Source organism: Xiphias gladius, chromosome 20, assembly GCF_016859285.1.
Source record: "Xiphias gladius isolate SHS-SW01 ecotype Sanya breed wild chromosome 20, ASM1685928v1, whole genome shotgun sequence".
In the NCBI taxonomy this organism is placed as follows: domain Eukaryota; kingdom Metazoa; phylum Chordata; class Actinopteri; order Istiophoriformes; family Xiphiidae; genus Xiphias; species Xiphias gladius.
The window spans coordinates 11,680,742-11,701,655 of record NC_053419.1 but is presented as its reverse complement, the minus strand read 5'-3'; the positions used below and the strand labels follow the sequence as shown (position 1 = coordinate 11,701,655).

At 40.6% G+C, this 20,914-nt stretch overlaps 1 protein-coding gene across 1 annotated transcript in view; it reads right to left on the bottom strand.

Moving 5' to 3' along the window:
• LOC120805940 (spermatid perinuclear RNA binding protein) overlaps positions 1–20,914 on the bottom strand; it is an 80,396-nt gene that overhangs the window by 18,593 nt on the left and 40,889 nt on the right. The window contains exons 2-5 of the mRNA XM_040156511.1: positions 13,714–13,893; positions 4,558–4,820; positions 3,020–3,188; positions 323–581 (exon numbers count right to left, since the gene is read on the bottom strand). Of these exons, the coding sequence (XP_040012445.1) occupies positions 323–581; positions 3,020–3,188; positions 4,558–4,820; positions 13,714–13,716 (694 nt within the window). The 5' untranslated portion in view covers positions 13,717–13,893. The remainder of the gene's footprint in view (positions 1–322; positions 582–3,019; positions 3,189–4,557; positions 4,821–13,713; positions 13,894–20,914) is intronic.

The following is a 20,914-nucleotide window of genomic DNA, read 5'->3' as shown; positions in this document are numbered from 1 at the left end:
CTACCTCCCACAACCAATTATAACCAGTTCCGGCTACCCGTGAAAACAGAGGGGGTTGGGGACGGAAGATTGTTACTAGACTGAACACATGACAGTTCCTGTGCGCTTCAGCTCTGGTATGTATCCTGTACCTGTCGTGTCTTGTGTCAGCATTAGTTAATGAGGTCAAACCTCTTCTTTAGGAAAATAAAAACGACTAAGTCCTACACAGTAACATAAACATATATAATATAAAATTAAATTGAGTGTGTGTGTGTGTGTGTGTGTGTGTGTGTGTGTGTGTGTTGGGTGAGTGTGTCTTTTCCTATCTCTGAGTTCCTACCTTGCCCATTCTTCTTCTCCTGCTCCTCCTCCTCCTCCTGCACTTCCTCCTCCTCCTCCTCCTCCTCCTCCTCCTCTCCTTCCTCCCCATTCTCCACTTCCTCTTCCTCCTCCTCCTCCTCTTCCTCTTCCTCGTCTTCCCTCATGGCCGGCGAGGTGAGGGTAATCTTCAGTGTGAGTTTGGGCTCTGTTGTTGTTCGTACCAAGATGGCCGCCTCAGGCAAGGAGCCTGTGACCTCATATTTCTCTTCTGTCAGCTTCTGTCATGAGTCAAACAGACATAAGTGGATGGTCAGAGGCCAAGGTCACAACATGACTGGGTGCAGATGGAAAACAAGAAGTGAATATAAATCTCAGCCCGCTGCTGCTTCCAGACGATGGAACGACATCACCAGGTGTGACAGGAGAAAAATTCGAAAGTCAAAAACATGCATGAGAAAAAAGTGAGACAAAACTGCCTCGCTGATCCTGTATCACCTGCTATTTCTAAATGGGACTATTTTGGGCAGAGGATGTTACTGATATCCTAAGATAAAATAACATTTTTAAATGTGAATTGTACCTCTGGCTTTCTTGTCCACACATAATAATGGACAAAAACACTGACAAAAAACCTGCACTGTTCAAATAAAAAAATAAAAATAAAAAAAGATGATAAAGATCTAAAAAAAAAGCATCTAAAAGATGTATGATACAGTAGAACAGAGGCAAATTAGCAAAATAGAGTTTACTCAATGACCTTAATATTTTAAAACAGAATAGTCAGTCAAACCCAAACTGTAGCACAAACCCAATACAGATAATGATCTTAATATCCTAAATAAATATTACATAAACAAATTATGAGAAGATGTGAGATGTATCTGATGAAGATAAAGGAACAAAAAAACATTTGATGTGAAAGATGAAAGCCGATAGAAGCTCTAATCCTCCATATGAATTTTCATTATAATAATCTTGTTCTGGCTGTTTATGTGTCTCCCTCTATTGTTTCTCAGTGTCCCACATTCATTAGTGAACTTGTCTGTCTGTATGTGCACCACCCTTCATTCAGCCCTCATTCTGAAGCAATTAATTACTGCTGATCTCTGTGGGCAGAATTTAGATGTACTGATGATACTGAATTGATGTCAGTATACACAGTATAACACACGAGTATACGAGGCATGCATAAGAAAACTAATAGGGCAGCATTCACTGCAATATTCATGCAACAATGGCAAAAATCTTATGCATATACGTACAGACTCACAAAAAATATAAATGTTGAATAAACGCAGCATAAGTAAGTTTTATGTCTAGCAAGTGTATGTGGCTGTCTCTTCTCTAGCTAGAAAAGCTGCTCTTGCTCTATCTGCAAGTTGGCTGTGTTTGTGTGTTTTTACATGTATAATTTACATTGCTGGAAAATAAATCTGTTCATACAGTCACATTACGGGCACTCACCTTCCATGTGGGGTCAAAAAACCAGTCCTCACAAGTCTTGTTACTTGTTTTGGGGATAAGACATAAGACTTGGTTTTTGGGTTAAAGCTAGGGGTAGATTTAGGTTAGAGTAAGGGTCGAGGTTTAGTGTCATTTATGATTAGGATGAAGGTAAACTTCAAGGTTATTAATGTAAGTCAACGCAATTTCCTCCTAAGTGACAAAAACAAGTAATTTGATGAGGCAGCTGATGAGAAAATCAGAATCTTTGGTCAGTGGGCCGACACATGAGATTACCTCAGTGCCCACACACACACACACACACACACACACACACACACACACACACACACACACACACACACACACACACACACACACACACACACACACACACACACACACACACACACAAAAAACACACACACTTTTCCTTCCTGTATTTCTCCCTTTCACACCACTTACGTGCTAAGGAAATGAGCAGAGAAGAGGCACAGGGACAGAATTTATTCAGTGAGTATATATATATATATATATATATATTTATATACACTGTATATATATTGGATTATTTATGGGATTTGCAATGGGGACTATAGGAGATACAGATTGACTGGAAAAGTAGAATAAGGTTTAATTCATAGATCTCATTACATGCAAATAAGCAGAAGGCTCAAAGCCACAGCATGTAAAAAAAAAAGTTGAAAAATATGTCAGTGTGTTTTCTATCCCGTGTGCGCATGAACGTCAGGAGCTCCACTTCTGTGTCAATGACTTGTTAATGATGAAACATGACCCTGACGTAGTGACGAGACTATTAATGACATATGACTCATACGTACTAAAACACCTCTCGATTTCTCACTTGGCAGTATTGCTGTCTCTTGCCTACTTATGCCAACATGCACGACGCTTCTCTCTACACTTACAGATCAACATATACACACACGCACATAGCAATGATTGTTGGCAAATTCAAGACGCAACGCTCATAAAATGTGGAAGCTTATCCAGTTAGTTTCATTTCTGTCACTGGAGAGGACTGTGTGATAAAAATAGTACTTTTTTGAAATTTAATTTGGCCAACCATGTTGTCACTGAGGCTTTCATTGCAAAGCTACGAAGCAATTGTGTATTTGTCAGCAGAATTTTTGTTACCAAGTGTATTAGAGAAAACAAAAGACAGAGAATGCGAAGCAGCATTATGCGCCTGAATGTATGCATCTGTGTATGTGTGGATCCGTGTGTTTTAGTGTGTGTGTGTGTCTCTAACCTCTATCTGTGTGGGTAAATTTTGACAGACAGTGTCCAGCAGTGTCTGTGTGGGTTTGTCTCTGCACATCAGCACCAGCTCCAGGTCCATGTCGCCTTTGATCAGAAGGCCTTTGGCCACCAGGCCGATCCTCATCACTCCACACAGCACGCCACCACTGCTGGACTCCCTGTTTTTAAAGGAAAATATACCACAGGAAACATTCACATCGTACGTGGTTTTTGCCTGCTGAAAAACTCAACAGGTATCATTTTTACAATAAGATCAATGCTTGTCTCTCAGGGGTTAATAAGTATAAAAATCTAAAAGGAAAATTACCTTGTTAATGTATGGCTCACATTATTATTACTCCTATTTCACACTCAATCCTAATTACAATTTTAAGACACATCTAATAAATCAAATTATTCTGCAGGCAAGATATCCAATCAAAAGGAGTTGCCAGCTTCTTTGCCCAACGCAATACCATAATATCATTTAAAACAAACAATATTTCAATAAAAATCAATATTTTACTTTGGTAAGTAGTTGTGTGATTAAAAGATTAAAGTACAAGGTGCCAGTTGACATCGTAAAATAAGGTCTGACAAGGCAATTCAGGACTTTAATGAGAAGTAGTGAACCCTTGATAAAGAGATTTATGAAGATAGCTGACCATGGAGACTGTGCCCAGAGATTGTCAAGCAGTTAAATACATTTCCTCTGGAGCCAAACATGCTTCTCTTGCCTAAGTCCTCGCAGAACTTTCTCACTTGTGTGTTCAGACTGTCATGAAAAATATTGTGTGTGTATGGACTACCCACTTTGTGGAAGGAAAAACACTTCACTAATATGTGTTAGTGCTAAAACCATTAATCCCTTTCTCAGTAAATGAATTGACAGACAATTCATTGACAACAAATTAAATGATTAAATTATTAAATTTATCAAACAAGCCGGTTGCCACCTTCTCGAATGTGAAATGTTTTATGTCTTTATGTTTTATATTGTTGTGAAATTAAAGGAGTAGTGTGACATTTTGGGAAATGTGCTGATTCAGTTTCTTTTGAGAGTTAAATGGGATTGCCCAGCAACCTCAGGGTGATGACAAGACTACAGGAAGTCACAGCTCCCAGCCAAGAAACAGGCTGGCACATGATCCCCCCGTAAAACCCCAACTTGTAAATTTTACACTTTGGTTCTTGTAAGGATGAAACGAACAATACATAAAAGATACTACGTGTTAATTAGTGACATTTAACAGTATTGGTAAGCTGTTTTATTACCTTTTGTTAGCGGTATTGATCTTCTCATATAACTCACAAGAAAAAAGATAACACATATTTCTCAAAATGTTGACATATTACTTTAACATTTCAGTTTCGGACAGTAGGTCAAACAAAACAAGCAGGAGGATGTCACCTTCTATGTCACATCATGATTCTGACATTTTATAGACTAAATAATTAATCTATTAATTGATTTAAAAAAAAAACAGATGAATTGATACTGAAAATAATCATTAGTTGCAGATCTATTATGTGCCACTACCACCCTACCTGTAGCTGTCACTGGATTCCTCGGTTTCATCGCTGGGCTCATCGCCAGGGTCATCCTCCTCTGTGCTGTCTGCTGGTTGGCTGTCGACATGGCAGTGGACGTCGCCGCTGCTCTGATCCAGCCAATCGGAGACGTGTTTGAGGGCGCACTCAACAGTGGACACTAGCATCTGAACTGCCTCTAGCTCTTGAGAGGAGGGATAGATGGTGGAGTGTTTTGCCATGACATGGCGGTCATCGTTACTAAAGGAACGGAAGGACCTCTGAAAGGGAAAGGAGAATGAGAAATAACAGAGTTAGAAATCACATTTAGTATATTCTGATTAAAACTGACTGGGGACACTAAAACATGGGGATGCACACACACACAGACACGCACACACACACACACACACACACACACACACACACACACACACACACACACACACACACACACACACACACAGACCACACTTGTCTATAGCACTGGCACCACTGGAGAGATACTTTCAAAAACAGATTGTGCTTTAATCCATCAAATAGAGCTTTGGGTTCCCTGTTGGGGACAAACTTCTCTCTATCACACACTCAAAATTAAAAAAAAACAAACAACAAAAACAACAAAACCCACACACACACAAAGACACATTTGCACCACCACAACCGTACAGCAAGAAACACCACATAGACGCGCCCTGCCTCTTCCTCTTCCCACCAACTGTGTGTACAGATGGCTTTCTGTGTGTGCAGGAGTGTGCATTGCTTTCATGCAGACAGAACATGTATTTCTTGTAGGGGAAAGAAATCAATTCTTAACTCAGCGACAGCTCCCATGTAACGGCACTGACCCTGACACACATGCATTCTCACACACACAAACACACACACGCACAGACAACTTCAACTGACCACCACCTTCATATCCTCCCACCTGTGCTATTCAAACAGACATTGTTGCTGTCTTCTTACTCTCTGAGGTATAAGGAGGTAAGCCATGGAAGGAGGAGATCAGGTGGGAGGCAGAGAAGAGAAGCACAGAGAAGAGTAAATGACAGAAAATAGAACGGGCATCAAGACAAGAGGGATAGAGAATAGAAGACCGCTGAGGAGGGCTTTGGGAACAGTACCGAATCTTTAAACAGGAAAAAGGTCAAAAAAAAAAAGTTGTGGGAGGGGAGGATGAATTTAAAAGATTAATGGAAAAGTAAGGAGATACAGAAGAGGAGCAGGTGGAACTGGGGCTTTTGTGATTAGCACTCTGCAATTTATACCTCCCAGATGGGTCCCTGAGCTTTTCCACATTCAAATGAAAACACTTTGTAAACTGTATGTTAGCCTTTTACATGCTTTCATGTGTTGCAGCATTTCAGTGGGTGGTTGTTTATGTGGCTCAGTGTTAAATGGAAAACACGTTATGTAAGAGCTTAATTAAACATCTGACCATTAAGTTTTAACAAACGAATTTTACATGTAAAACTGACACAACAGGGTACGTAAATGGCTATAGAGAAGAACACATGACGGGGTAACCGTTTGCAAGCATAGTTAGATTGAAAGTGCATTATCATCTATTATCAAAGCAGGGCTGAAATGCACGTGACGTAAATTCTTTGGGGCAACTGTATAATTAGTGACAGAAATACCCGTACAACAGATAATTAATACATACAATGCTTGTCAGAACACATCATTTCATATTAATTTCCTCAGTGCTTTTATGGCTAGCAGCCCTCAATTTTAATTCTCTTTCACTATCTGCCTTACTTTGGTGTCACTGTGTACATAAAAATCATATCAACCAGCATTTTGAGGACACTGAGATTTTGATTTTGCTCTTCTTCAAACTTTTCTGTTTTTTCACTCTATTCCATTTTGCTTTGTCCAACCTTTCATCTCTCCCTTCACTTTTTTCTCTTCTCTCTATTTCCTCAATCTTGTTTTAGACATATAAAGTTATTATATCTGAGAAAAACAATTAATATTACAAGCTATTGTTTACCTCATCACTTGCTAACCTGAGTCTCTAGGATGAGGTCAATTTTTCATTATTAGAGGTTATCGCACTATGCTGGGGAGCCTGAGGTGCATAACCCATTTCAACATGAGGAGGCTGCTCTCCACAGGCTCTCAAAAGTAGACCTGCTTATCTCTGAAACCCACATTTCCCTTTATTCACCACACACACACACACACACACACACACACACACACACACACACACACACACACACACACACACACACACACACACACACACCCACACACAGAGAACGGAGAGATGACCTTTTGGGCATATTATGGATAGTGTAGCTTGAGTGCTACTATCAATCTACTTGAAATCCAACGACCACCTACACACACACATACACAAACACACACTCACACACAGTTTATCCCATTCCTAATTGAACTGGGGACCTTCTCTTTCACCAGAGTGAACGGGATAAAGCCATTAACAGAATGGAGGACAAGCAGTACACAATAACTGCAGCCTCACAGTCTGTGTAGCTCAGTATGTACGGTGTGGCACAAACATCTGGCAGGGTTAGATACTTCATTCCCACTGGGACTCATCTGTGATTCTCCCACACCTTGGCAAGGCAACTGGAGTGACACAGAGTGAATTTAGATAACTTGAAAGAATATGCAAGTACTGCATTAAAAATCTGTGCAATTCGGTTTTTTCTTTACCCAGGTCTTATTTCGATACGTGCATGGCTTCATTTGACATTTTCAGGCAACTGATACCTTGGTGTACCTTGAAGTGCTGTTTTCAACAGATCTTCATTAGTATTTTTGAGGCATCTGTCAAAAACACTAAGCATCCTTCCTTCAGAGGGACAACATGTGCAACAGGACCACAAAAAAAAAGTCAATACAGTTTCCATGGTGCTATTGCAGAACAGATTACTTGAGTGGCAGAAAATAACTAAAATAAGAGGATTTCCTACTTTTCTGTACTTTATTTGATTGAAACTGATTTATTCTCAGGTTTTGGACTGCTGGTCGAAAAAAAAAAAAAAAAGCTATTTGATTATTTTCCACAAATTTTGTAACTAATTTTAAAACAGTAGTCAGATTACTTAATACTGAGAAGTAATCCTACTGAACATTGGGGGAGGGGGATCACTGATTTTTTTGGGGTGATAACTGTGTAACTCTGAGTGTGTGTACCGATGTGCGTGCGTATCTATCTGCATGTGTACAATGCAGAGTATAGCTTTATACTTGTGTGCATTCTCAGAGCAGTGTTTAACAGACCAGCAGTCGCAGACTTTATGAGCCATCGCTAATGGGAGCCTCTGCAGCCATAAACCACACTGCGAGGAGAGTGTCTATGTATCTATGTGTGTGTTTGTCGGTACTACTCGACCGTGGGGGAGTTGTTGCCCAGCCGCTCTGTTCAACATGTAAATCAGAGCAGTTAAGAAAGACTCACTGACAGGAATCAACCCCCTAGGCCATGTGCCCTGATAATATTGGTGACATTTAGACAAGTGACACAATAAGCAAACTACTGTAGCCAAGCTACTGCGGGTATCAGTTTTAATTCTGTAGGTGCTCTATGTTGAAGTACTTTAAGTGGCTCTCATCAGGGCTGTGGCACAATAGTCTAGGTATGCCATCAATGAAAGGCTTACTATACATACTCACACACAAAGAGACACACGCAGTCTGTTGTTAGTGGTCGTCCTTGAGTCCTCCCCTGACCTCCACGCAACGTGGAGGTCAGTCGCACAATATGCTCCCAAAAGCAAGATTGCATGTGTGAGCGTATGAGTAAGAGCAAAATAAATCAATTGATGTTTAAGTCACATAGGATCTCTATCCAGATGGCTGTAACAACCCTCAGTGTGCCTGAAATTAACTGTGTCCAACCACAGCACATTGACCTAATAACTGGTCCTTGGAAGTGAAAATTAGGTTCAGATGTCTTGTCCTCAACACAGGATGCTCAAATGAAGTTTTGACATTACAGTGTAATGGCCATAGAAAAATGGAAACATTGCTACAACAACATCGGCCAAGGCAAGGAACACGAACAGTTAAGAGGATCAGACAGGTTGTAAACAAGCCAGCGGTTTAACCAGATTATCTAAACCACTTTGTTGAAGGTAAAACTAAAGTGAGCGCACACAGAACGTCAGACATACTCTTCTAAATGAGATTTTCTGGGGGTTTGTTTAAAACCTGTCCGATTGTGTTCCCAAATATCTCCCAAAATAAAATATCCCCCAAACCTGGGCATGATTACTTCACTGACTGACACGTTTACTCCAAGTAAAATAAAAATTAACATCAACTTCCTACTAAGCAATTTTATTTCTCCGTTTTCCCTCTGAAGCACTCCTGTATTCTGTTTTATTAATGTGAAGTATTGTTAATGTTATTAGTAATACTGTTTTAGTAATGGGAATATGTAGTAATGATTTTGCAGTACATTTGTACCATAATTAAGTAACTAAAGAAAACACAAGATAAACATTATTTTAGCCCACTGTGGAATGAATACCTGGACACCCACCTACATTTTGGCATGGCAGAGTTCCATCCAGGTCAGTCTATTTTCACAGTTTTAGCATGAATTTAACATCTAGCTCCAAAGAAAATTATTCCACTAAGGTTCAGACATCCAAAACAACTGACAACTTTGTGAAAAGCCAAATATAAAATATACAGAATCAGTGTGAGGGAAGGAAAAAGACTGTTGCCTAAGATTCTTTCCACCTCCCAGGAATCAGAAACAGATATACGCGTATTTAATTGTTAAATCCCAGCTGTCTGCAAGCCACTGGCACACTGCCCTATGTGTGTGTGTGTGTGTGTGTGTGTGTGTGTGTGTGTGTGTGTATGTATGTATGTATGTATGTATGTATGTATGTATGTATGTATGTATGTATGTATGTATGTGTGTGTGTGTGTGTGTGTGTGTGTGTGTGTGTGTGTGTGTGTGTGTGTGTGTGTGTGTGTGTGTGTGTGTATATGTACCTACATATGCCTTTGTTGCATACTGCTTTTAGACCACACACTTACCAATTACACTCCATTTCACGGTCCAGTGAGGCCAACTGGCTGGCAGGCCCATGTTACATAACCACATTACACAGTATTTACAACTCGCTGTGTACTAAACTAATGTGCACGTACACCAACACAAGAAAACTCCGTAGTAAAAATCCATCAAATTTGTTAATACATACCCTAAACATGAAAATTATGAATGACATAGACACATAAAACCCATACAATCAATTAGACAGAGTGTCTTAGAAACAAACAGCTCTTACTTCCATCACTTCTACCCATCACCCCCCATTCTGTCCTTAATACCCTGCAGTAAAACCATTTCAGTTCAAGGTGTTGTGGTTAGACACGCACCCTGTCACTGGCTCTCCTCGCCATCGCTGCCTGTCTCTTTCAGGCTCTTCCTGTCTCATCCTGTCTCTCTGTGGCCATCTTCTATAAATTACATGACCCGATGCCAAGGACAAGACTCACTGGAGCAATATCAGCTGTGATTGGAGGGATAATCTACACCCATGTCTTCGCTAGAGACGTGTTTCTTTTCACAAAAATCTATTACCTATTATTTTTGGAGCACAATTTAAGAGCATTATCCTTTATGTGTGTGCTTAGGCAGTGCGCCTGTAGATGTGTTTGCGTGTTCTTACTTGTAATAAGTCAGATGCCTATAGTGCGTGCTGAGTGCTTAGATGACAGCGCGCACAACACAAGGCACTGTGAAAGAGAAAATGCGTGATGAGGATGTGGAGAAAGCCTCCCAAAGTGAACACACAAGGGGAACGAAGGTGAGAAATCGGCAGAAGGAGATGAAGGGAGGAAAAGAAAAACTGGATTTTAATAGGTTTAGGCTACAGAAGTAGAAACAAAGGTTTGTTTGTACTGAAGCTGACAACACCCTCACAGTAAACCCATACCGAAACCCAGAAAAGCAAATCAACAACTATAAATACTAGATAAAGCCATTTTAGAAGTGGGGTTTGAGAAAATGTCACACATCTTTAGCCCAATATGAAAACAAGAAGAGTTGAGGGAGAAAAGAAAATTCAAAAAGTTAAACAAAAACAACTCAGTGCCTTCTCTGTAACATCCAGCAGCCTAGGGGAGATTGCATTAAAAAATTCATCCTGTGATTTATCTGCACTCCGCTTGGCAGGCCGGCCCACCACAATCCGCTACCCTGTTTTGTTGTGCTCTCTCTCTCTCTCTCTCTCTCTCGCTGTCTTTCAAATTACCTCATGCACACAGTCACACACACACACATGCATATGATACCGGGGTACACGTACATAAAAATATATAAGTAAAATTGCTGTTCTGGCAGCAAAACAGCAAACAGGCTGTCCATGTCAAGCTGGACCCCCCAACTGTCCTGATAAACATGAGAAAAAAAAAGGGAAAACAGGGCAATATATAGATATTATCATCATTGTCTACTAAATTCCCAGCTTGTCTTTTTTCAGCAGGGATGACATTCATTTAAAGTCTGCTGTCATCAATCAAGCTTATAAACCGACATCCTCAAACTACAGTACCCAGCTCACTTTGCACTTAGGGAAAAGATTTTTTTTTTTTTTTTTAATGAATTCAGTTATGTCTTCTTTTAATTATGCAACTAAGACACAAGATGGGAGTATTTTGCATTAAATACAGTATGAGGAGTGGAACTGAAACCAAAAAATTGTTAAAACTTTCCGCTCGGCAACTTCTGCAGTGTGTCTCCCAGAGACAAAGGAGGGAACTAATGATGACATGTACAAGGACCAAACTATACAGCAAGCTAGACAGATACAAAATAATCAACCCAGAATGTGTTACGTGCGTGTGTGTGTGCGTGTGTGTGTGTGTGTGTCGGCAGACGAATACTGTGGGCATGTGTATTCATTTGATGCAGAAAGCTCAGAGAGAAGTCGATAAAGAAGCTGTTTGGTGCCATGTGGTTTATACAGTGACATCCTTGCCAAGGTCACCCTCAGTATTTGCTGCATCACCGTAACTCAAGACTAATCACAGTGCTGTGTTTGCAAGCAGCACACACACACACACACACACATGCATATGATACCGGGGTACACGTACATAAAAATATATAAGTAAAATTGCTGTTCTGGCAGCAAAACAGCAAACAGGCTGTCCATGTCAAGCTGGACCCCCCAACTGTCCTGATAAACATGAGAAAAAAAAAGGGAAAACAGGGCAATATATAGATATTATCATCATTGTCTACTAAATTCCCAGCTTGTCTTTTTTCAGCAGGGATGACATTCATTTAAAGTCTGCTGTCATCAATCAAGCTTATAAACCGACATCCTCAAACTACAGTACCCAGCTCACTTTGCACTTAGGGAAAAGATTTTTTTTTTTAATGAATTCAGTTATGTCTTCTTTTAATTATGCAACTAAGACACAAGATGGGAGTATTTTGCATTAAATACAGTATGAGGAGTGGAACTGAAACCAAAAAATTGTTAAAACTTTCCGCTCGGCAACTTCTGCAGTGTGTCTCCCAGAGACAAAGGAGGGAACTAATGATGACATGTACAAGGACCAAACTATACAGCAAGCTAGACAGATACAAAATAATCAACCCAGAATGTGTTACGTGCGTGTGTGTGTGCGTGTGTGTGTGTGTGTGTGTCGGCAGACGAATACTGTGGGCATGTGTATTCATTTGATGCAGAAAGCTCAGAGAGAAGTCGATAAAGAAGCTGTTTGGTGCCATGTGGTTTATACAGTGACATCCTTGCCAAGGTCACCCTCAGTATTTGCTGCATCACCGTAACTCAAGACTAATCACAGTGCTGTGTTTGCAAGCAGCACACACACGCACGCGCGCGCGCACACACGCACGCACGCACGCACACACACACACACACACACACACACACACACACACACACACACACACACACACACACACACACACACACAAACACACACAAACAAACAAACACACACACACACAAAAATGCACTAGTCTCATTATCCTTGGTTATTTATGAGCTCAACCATGTACCCTCTTCTGCAATGTCCAAGCTCAGCACCTTCAGCAACATCTTGTTTTCTTTCAATCTCTTTCACCCATTCATTTTTCTCCTCCCCACCCTCATTTCCTTTCTTCTCTCCCCCTCCATTTGTTCTTCCATTTTCCCCTCCAAACCACTCTACCACTCTCTTCCTCTTTGAGCTTTCGTTTTCCTCCTTCTTCCTCTTGTGCTAGTTTTTAATAATTCATCTTCTGCTATGCTCCCCCCTTGGGGAAAAGCTCCCACTGTCACAGGCCAAGACGATTAATCAATTCCTTGTCTCTCTCCTCCTCTCTATTTCTACCTCTCTCAGCTCTTAACCACGCTTCTCTCCGCCATTTATCCTCTCTCCACTTGTCTTTCTGCTTTCTGTATCCTTTCCACTTTTCATCTCTTATGTTTCTGTCCATCATTTATGGTTTTATGGTCTTATCTGCCCCCACTTGACATTCTCTCCCTCCACTGCTCCATTGTTCTTTTTGAGCTGGCCTCTCCTCCTCCTAAACAACAGTCGTTCTTTTCACCACATCTTTTTCCTCACGTAACATGCCTCTTGTGCTGCTATGAAAAGAACAAGCCTCATTTCTACACTAATTCAGTACTAATATTGGATCAATGAAAATTCATCATCTATCCTCCTTATTTAAATATAACAGATGAATACAGGTGGGATGTTACACATTAATTCCATGCATAATTACAAGTTGTCCTAGGAATATAAGGATATAACAGAGAACAAATTCAATGTCTTTGGACTAAATAAGGAGAAAACCATCTAGAAAACCTAACGAGCAACCAACAGTGATTACACTGATTGCTTTTTTTTCTCCCTCTTTATTAATCACAATTCGCTTTGTTTTCACCATTACCCTTCATGTCTGTCTGTTTCAGTTTCCTGCAAAGCTACACACTCCGATCTGCAACAACTCTTATCAGGTATCTGCCTCTCTCTCTCTCTTTGGCGCACAAACTCCGCTGTCATGTCTAGAGCGAGTTATCAGATTGAACTCTTGCACCTCACAGTCTGGAGGCTTTTTCCTTACTCTACTGCGCCTAATCCTCCAGTATCCATGTGCACAACTGCACACAAGCATACACAAGCACCTACAGACAGAGAGCGTATTACCATGCCTGCCGCAGGAGTGGTTGCACGTTTCCTTCCTTCTGACGCCCACTTGCTGGAGTCGCTGGGCGTGTGGTGGGGTGCTGACACGAGGCTACCAGTCAGGATGTTGCTGTCACACCGTTTCCGCTCCTCATGTGCTCCTCTGTCACTTTGTCCACCACTCTACAAGAGGTTGTACTTCTAAGAGATGGAGAAACAGAGCGGGAGGAGAAATGGATGAAAGGTTAATCAGTGCCCGAACAACAACTGGAGGAAGTGTCAAGAGAAAATTGCTATGCTGCTTCTTCTCTACCAGATAAACAACACAAAAAGGAAGAAATGTAGATTTCATAAATAACTAAATGAATACTATAACAAAATAACTCAACCTGCATCTGTCTAACCCTGTAGAACCCAATGCCAACTGGATTTTCCCCCATAACAATCAAATCTCTCTCTCATACACACACGCACTCATACTCACACATGGTTTTCTCAGCCGGGGTGCGGTCCCTGCCCTTGAGTACAAGATCTGACAGAATGGCTGATCAACCCATGTGGACACAGACATGTAGACACACACACAAGCACGCACACAGGCCTCCATTCATTTTTCATGAGCTGGCAGGCGTCTGAGGGAGGGGGATGTAATACAAACACCTGCTTGTTTTCATACACTGGGTTACACACTTAAGCCTAAACACACCCTCCTCCATTCACACATAGACGCACAGACACACAGACACAGACACAGATACACACACACACACACAAGAAAATAGTTAATTTTTTTTTTTTTAAAGTACACAGTATATATAGTAAGATGTATACACATAATTTGTTTAATGGAGAATGTTACCACATGCCTGGAATTGTCTCCATACCTTGAAAATCATGAATGCACATGGCATTTCCAACCACTTCATAGAAGGACCATTGACGAAATTGTGCGAAATAATTACAAGGATTTTCGGTTTTATTCTAAAATACTGTGTTTTACTGTGCAGCACTTTCGATTCACCTCAGGATGAATAGTACAGAGGGGAGAAACAAAAAAAACAGAGAGAAAAAAGGGACTGACAAAAATCAGAGCTGGACTTAAAATGACAAAGTGTAGTGTTTGGCGAGAGCTGGGCCTTTGTGCTGCAGTGCTCCTAATGCAATACAATCTTTGACAGTAATGGTTCTAGCCTTATCTTTTCCTGACTTCCTTCCAGTGAAAAGACAGAGGTGAAACTCAGTTAGTAGAAACTCAGAATACACAAAACAAAACTAATAAATAAGTTATAATGAATTTGTGATTTTGTAAAAAGTAAATTGAAGTTACTTCTGACTTCTGCCTTTAGCTCATTTTAGGGCTCTGTACAGTAAACATCTGGTGTTGCTATGAAAACACGTGCTGGATTTATCAGTGCAGAGCAAGCCAAGGTGAACAGATACACAACGTTCCTTTTCACAACATGAAATGTCAACAGTATCACCATTGACGGTACACAGACGCATTTGGTCACACTCAGACAAGAGCGATGACATTTATAGAGCTTTGCATGTCTGCCTGTGTTCAAACAAGAGTGCATGAGTTGATTTGTCAAAAGTCTGCCAGACTAGGGTTGACCCGTTCAAGCAGCTGTGGAAAATGAAGAAGTGTTAATTTCAGTAAGGAAAATTGTGACGAATTATATTCATCCACAAGAAATTTTCCATGATGAAGGTGAAATGATGATGAGAGGAAAACAAAAAAACATGTTTTATATTATCATTAAAGCAACAGAGATAAAAAAAAAAAAAAGAGATTTGAAAATGAAAAAAAAAACTATATGTATGAAGAATATGGGTCCTGGTAGCAAAAAAGTGGCTGATGTTTGGACACGCCACTTATTATGCTGCAGAAGGAAGGAGTGATTACTTCTAACCTGGAGGTAGTTTGCTAAAGATCAAAATGCTCATCTTTGATCTTCACTTAAAGTACTTCAAATGTTCACAGAGTTTTTTTCCACCACTCTATTGATGATTTAATCAAGACAGAAATACAAATGTTTTCATCTACTAGATTTGACTAAAAATATGAACGATAAAGTAAATCTGACTTTTGGACTCAGGACAATAAATCTAGAAATAGCCGCCAAAGTTAACACATTAGTGTCAAAGCCTCATTGCTGGTTTTGAAACCCATAATCTCTGAGAAATGAGAACTTAGGCAGGTACTGCACTGATGTGGGAAACAATGCAGATCATTCATTCATAGGGCACAATCCACCTTAAAAAAATTAAATCAGTCTGCTGTTGTACTTTGCAAACCTATCAGTAGAGTTTTCTTTTATTTACACTCTAGCTGATAAATAACAATGTCTGTAATGTGTAGTGAGTACCTCCTCACCCTGACATGACATACATCCAGGGTTCTATCTGGATGCTGTCAGGAGACAAAGAAGATAAACACATATGTGAGTGTTGGTCTGTCCTGGAGCAGACCTGCTGGGGGATTAAACTGTGGTAATGCTGCAGCCCCCCAGTGAAAGCTCGGTGGGATCCAAGGATAATAATCTCAAGAAAGGGGAGAGGACTGAGGGAGAGGACCGTGAGTAGTTGGAGACAAGATAGTGAAAAATGGAGAGAACTGGAAATGAGCATGAACAGGAGCAAGCAGGACAAGGAGAGCGGACAAAAGTGGCAAAGAGTGAAACTGTAAGGTGCATACAAAGCCGTGCAAGGGGACTTAGGGGGATCGGATAAACAACAATGCCAGATATTGAGCTGGCCCCTCAGGCAAACAGACTCCGCCAGAGGCTGCTCCTCATTTTCTCTCCAGCGCTCCCTCTCTAAGCCACTGGCCGCTGGCCTGCCATGCTGACAATTACCTCCTCAACACACCTGGCAGTGACAGTGTCTTGTGTCTATGCATTTGTGTTTTGCCAGTTACCTTACAGCCAACACTCTTCACTAGAGGGGGGGTATGCGCTCTTCCAACACGTCTTGGCCACTTAGGATTGTATTCACATGATTATAGTGCATGCACACAAACACAGACACAGACACAAACACTCTGCCAAGAAGCATAATAACAATGTGACAGCCCCCATTCGATTGTCATTATCAGAGCAATTCAATGATAAACAACACCACCAATTCCCTCCATTTGTTTCTCTCTCATGGCTTTCAAAAATACGGCACAAATTATGGTTTCAAAATATAATAAAACAAAAATAGAAAACTATTTGAATCAAAGATTAAACGAAGCCCTGAATCTCAAGAACAAGGATATGTGACCTCCAGTATGCCCACCCTCCTCTGTCTCCCACTGGGACTGCCGGCGACTAAGGGGACCATATTTTCATATGCATGGCCGCATGTTACCTGTACAAAGTGTATCTGCCCATTTGTTCATAAATCCTCCTGTGGCTTTGTCTTCCTGACCAATTATTACATTTCTCTCCGTATCCACCCTCCATCTCTTTTTGTACACCTCCCACCGGTATCCATTCTCCATTTTTCTTCTTCTCTCTTATTCACATCATCCTGGTGGGCTATTAATGTGTGATTGTGGGTTTTTCTCCAGAGAGGGAGAGGAGAAACGCTGGAAAATTGGCAGAAGCACTGCCTCATTAACGCTGGTGGTGGCTCATGGACATTAGCATGTGCACTAACATAGACGTGTACAGATTTGCAAATGGCGCGCACACACAAACAGGCATGTGCATGGACACCATTGCCTCAGTTTGGTCCCATAGTTATTGAATTTATTTCTCCTAGAATTTTATGCATAAGGGAAAACACACACACACACACACACACACACACACACACACACACACACACACACACACACACACACACACACACACACACACACACACACATACACAGACAAACACAAACACACGTGCTGTGTTCTTCTCCTTCCTGCGCTGAGCTGGTTGCTCGCATCCTGTTTTCCCTACAGAGATGAAAGGAATCGGGCAGAGGATAAAAAATGAGGGATAGAAACCGATTGAAAGATGAAGGAGAGATAGCAGAGCTGGGGAATTTGCTGAGATGGCTCTGAGCAGCAATTTACACCTTTCTCTTCTGATAACCATCAAATGAGATGAAAAGCGGATTGAAAAAGTGAGGAGAGACAGATGATTGACAAAAGCCAGAGAGAGAGAGTGGTAATTAGTGTTGGAGGAGCTTATTTTTTTAGTTTTCTGCTTAACAGTGTAATTAGATTATCACTACTTTTGGATCATTCGCTTTCGAACGCCATAAAATGTTGTTGACTGTCACCGGTCAAAGAACCTCTGATTAATGGATGGTTACATGCCAGAATAACTGTGGGAGAAATTTAAGACGACAACCACAAATAAAATCTGACGGCACTTCATAAAATTATAAATCATAAAACAACTCATTGTTTGGCATCACAAAATTGGTATGTTCTTTTCTTTTAGGAAGTTTTAGAGACCCCCCCAAAACTAATAATATACTACAAAAACCACCAGTAGTGTGATTACAATCAAGAAAACCTTGGGCCCTGTCCCTGGAAAAAGCTTCCTGCCAAAGTTTGGAACAAACACAGAGTCCAGACACAGCACTGATTTACTTTGTATAGCCTTACATCAATCTACATACTTTACTTCCCTTTAGCTGGCCATGGCTTCCCCTTCATTTCTTTTGCTGCAGGCAAAGTGAAAGACTGAATGGCTCTAATATCCACCAACACATGTGTGCATGCGTGTTCAATTAATTTACAGCATACTGTGTGTTTCTGAGTGTTGTTCTCTTGTTATTATATGCTTTCAGGCCTCTGTACAACACAGAGAGACAGACATGTTTATATGCATTAACAGCTGCAAATAACTAATTATTCCTCTTTTTGATTAATCCGTAGACTGTATTTTGATTACTTGTTTAGTCGATTAAAATGGCAGAAAAAAAAAACAAAAAAAAAACGCTTCTCACAATTTACCCAGAGCCCCAGAGGATGTCTTGAACCAGCGGCTGTTTTGCATTTTTGCATAATAAATGACCAAGAAAATTCTTGGTGATTAATGTCCTGTCATCAACTAATCGATTAATCAGCTAATTGTTCCAGCGTTAAATGCACTTAACTTGAATTACTTGGCACTTAAGTAAGTCAATTACCACTTAATGCGGTCTGAAACTCACGCGGTTTATATACCTGCACCATATTGTTTTCTTTTTAGATTTAGCCATATTTTTGACAAATGATAGATAGGAAAGTGTTATTAGATGAAGGGCGGAAAAAGATCTGGTGTAGTGTTAAAAAAAGCACCCTTCATGAGGTAATGGGTATCATGTTCTTGCAGCTCTGTGCGTTAGTACCAGCTCTTGCCCTGCTGTCACATATCATACTCCCTCATTCTCTTAACCAACAACCTTAAAGTCGTCCTTATGCACTCCAGTGAGTGCAGACCTACAATGAAGCTAATCTTTACAAAGAAATGAGCAGGTATAACTATGGGGGATATTTCTAGCAGTAAAGTCAGTGTCTTATTTTGAATTTATTTCAGAGCTTCAGTTTATATTTTCCTCTCACAAAACTATTCCCTAGTAGGGTATTTTTGATCTCATGCATGCCTTCCTCACCAAAGCTATTTCTGAGCCATCATGTTTAAACATTCATTATACACCTGAACGGCTGTTTGAGTGTGTGAATAGCCTGTGTGTTATATCACTACTGACTTGCATGCGGCTGCCTCCTGGGTAACTGGTGCCATAATATTTGCATCTGGGAAAACATCTGCAAAAGTGTGTGGTAATGAATTTGACAAACAGGCAAACGCATACACCTGCCCACACAAATAATAAAACTCTTAGGATCATGTGGCGCACAATAAACAGAATGGATGCAGAATCACGCTCCCATACACCTCTCTCTAACCACCTCGGTTATGAGGAAGCATGCATTGTGTAAACAGGTGCTAGCTGACTGAGATGTCTGTCCTGTCTGCTCTGCTTTTTCTCTACTGGAGGGACACAGTGGGACAGAGAGAGAGAGAGAGAGAGACAGATGGAGAGATAAGCACTTATAAACATGAGAGAGGCACACTGAGAAAGGGAGAGGCAGGGACAGAGATGGAGGCAGAAAGACTGAAAAGTTTAATTTTTGATTGCACAGGGGATAGCAAAAAGAGATATAAAGAGGAATGTAGTCTCTGTTCTTCTTGGAAACATAAAAATGCATGCTTGAATTTGCTATTCAAGTCCCATCTCTCCCTAACAACATCCCATTTCCTCATCTGTCTTTTTCTATTTCCTTATTTCTTGGATTTCTTTTGACTTTTTTTATGCTGGCAAGAGAACATCTTTACTGTACTGGATGTGGAGGCAGACTTCAACAGACTAGAACCGGGCTGTCTAAAATAGCAGCTGGAATAAATTGAGAGTAATCTGGGCTGGATAAAGCCAATTTGAGGGTTTTCATTTATTTCATTTAAGAGTAAATGTCTGAAAAAGTGGCTCACACATAAAAACGTCGCTACCATTTGCCCACTGCATCAAGGCCAATTAAAAACTATTACAAGCACTACAAATATGTCAGCAAAAACAATGGATTGCATTTAGTTAAACTGACAATGAATATCTTGATGAACTATGAGCATAACTCCTCCTGATAAGAAGAACACGGAAAAGAAAGTAACAGTAACCATGGTGTGAAAACAACCTGTAGTTTTGAGAGACATGCCCAGATAATCCGCTTGTTTGCTCACTAAGTAGCATCTGGAAGTTCTCAACTTTCAAAAACCAGTTCAGCCTTCTCAGGTTGTGTTCAGAAATACCATGAACTACTTTGGCGAGATCACCCTTGGTTGTTTGTAGAGGAGAAGGGAGGAAAACAGGCCTCTTACAACCTCTGGTTGATCAGATTTGAGGAACCGACCCTTGGGTTATGAAGCTACCACCAACAGCAATTAACAAGCAAACAATGCTGCAGATTGGAACAGAAGGTAGTGGACTAGTGAGAGGCCAGTTTAACAGAAATGTAAAGGAAGAAGTTAGTTTTTAAACTGTCTTCCAGAGCTTGAGACTGTAAATGATGATAAAGAAAAAAAAGCTGTTGCAATAAACTAAATTTTCTTCCAGCCCACAGATCCGTAAGTTTTCATCTGCACAAATACACCAGGCACAGAAAAGAGCTGCCGTAAAAGAGACACATAACTAACTAAAGGTCTCAGTGTCCACGCGCTTGTCACTCACTCTTTTTAACATACAGCCTATATAG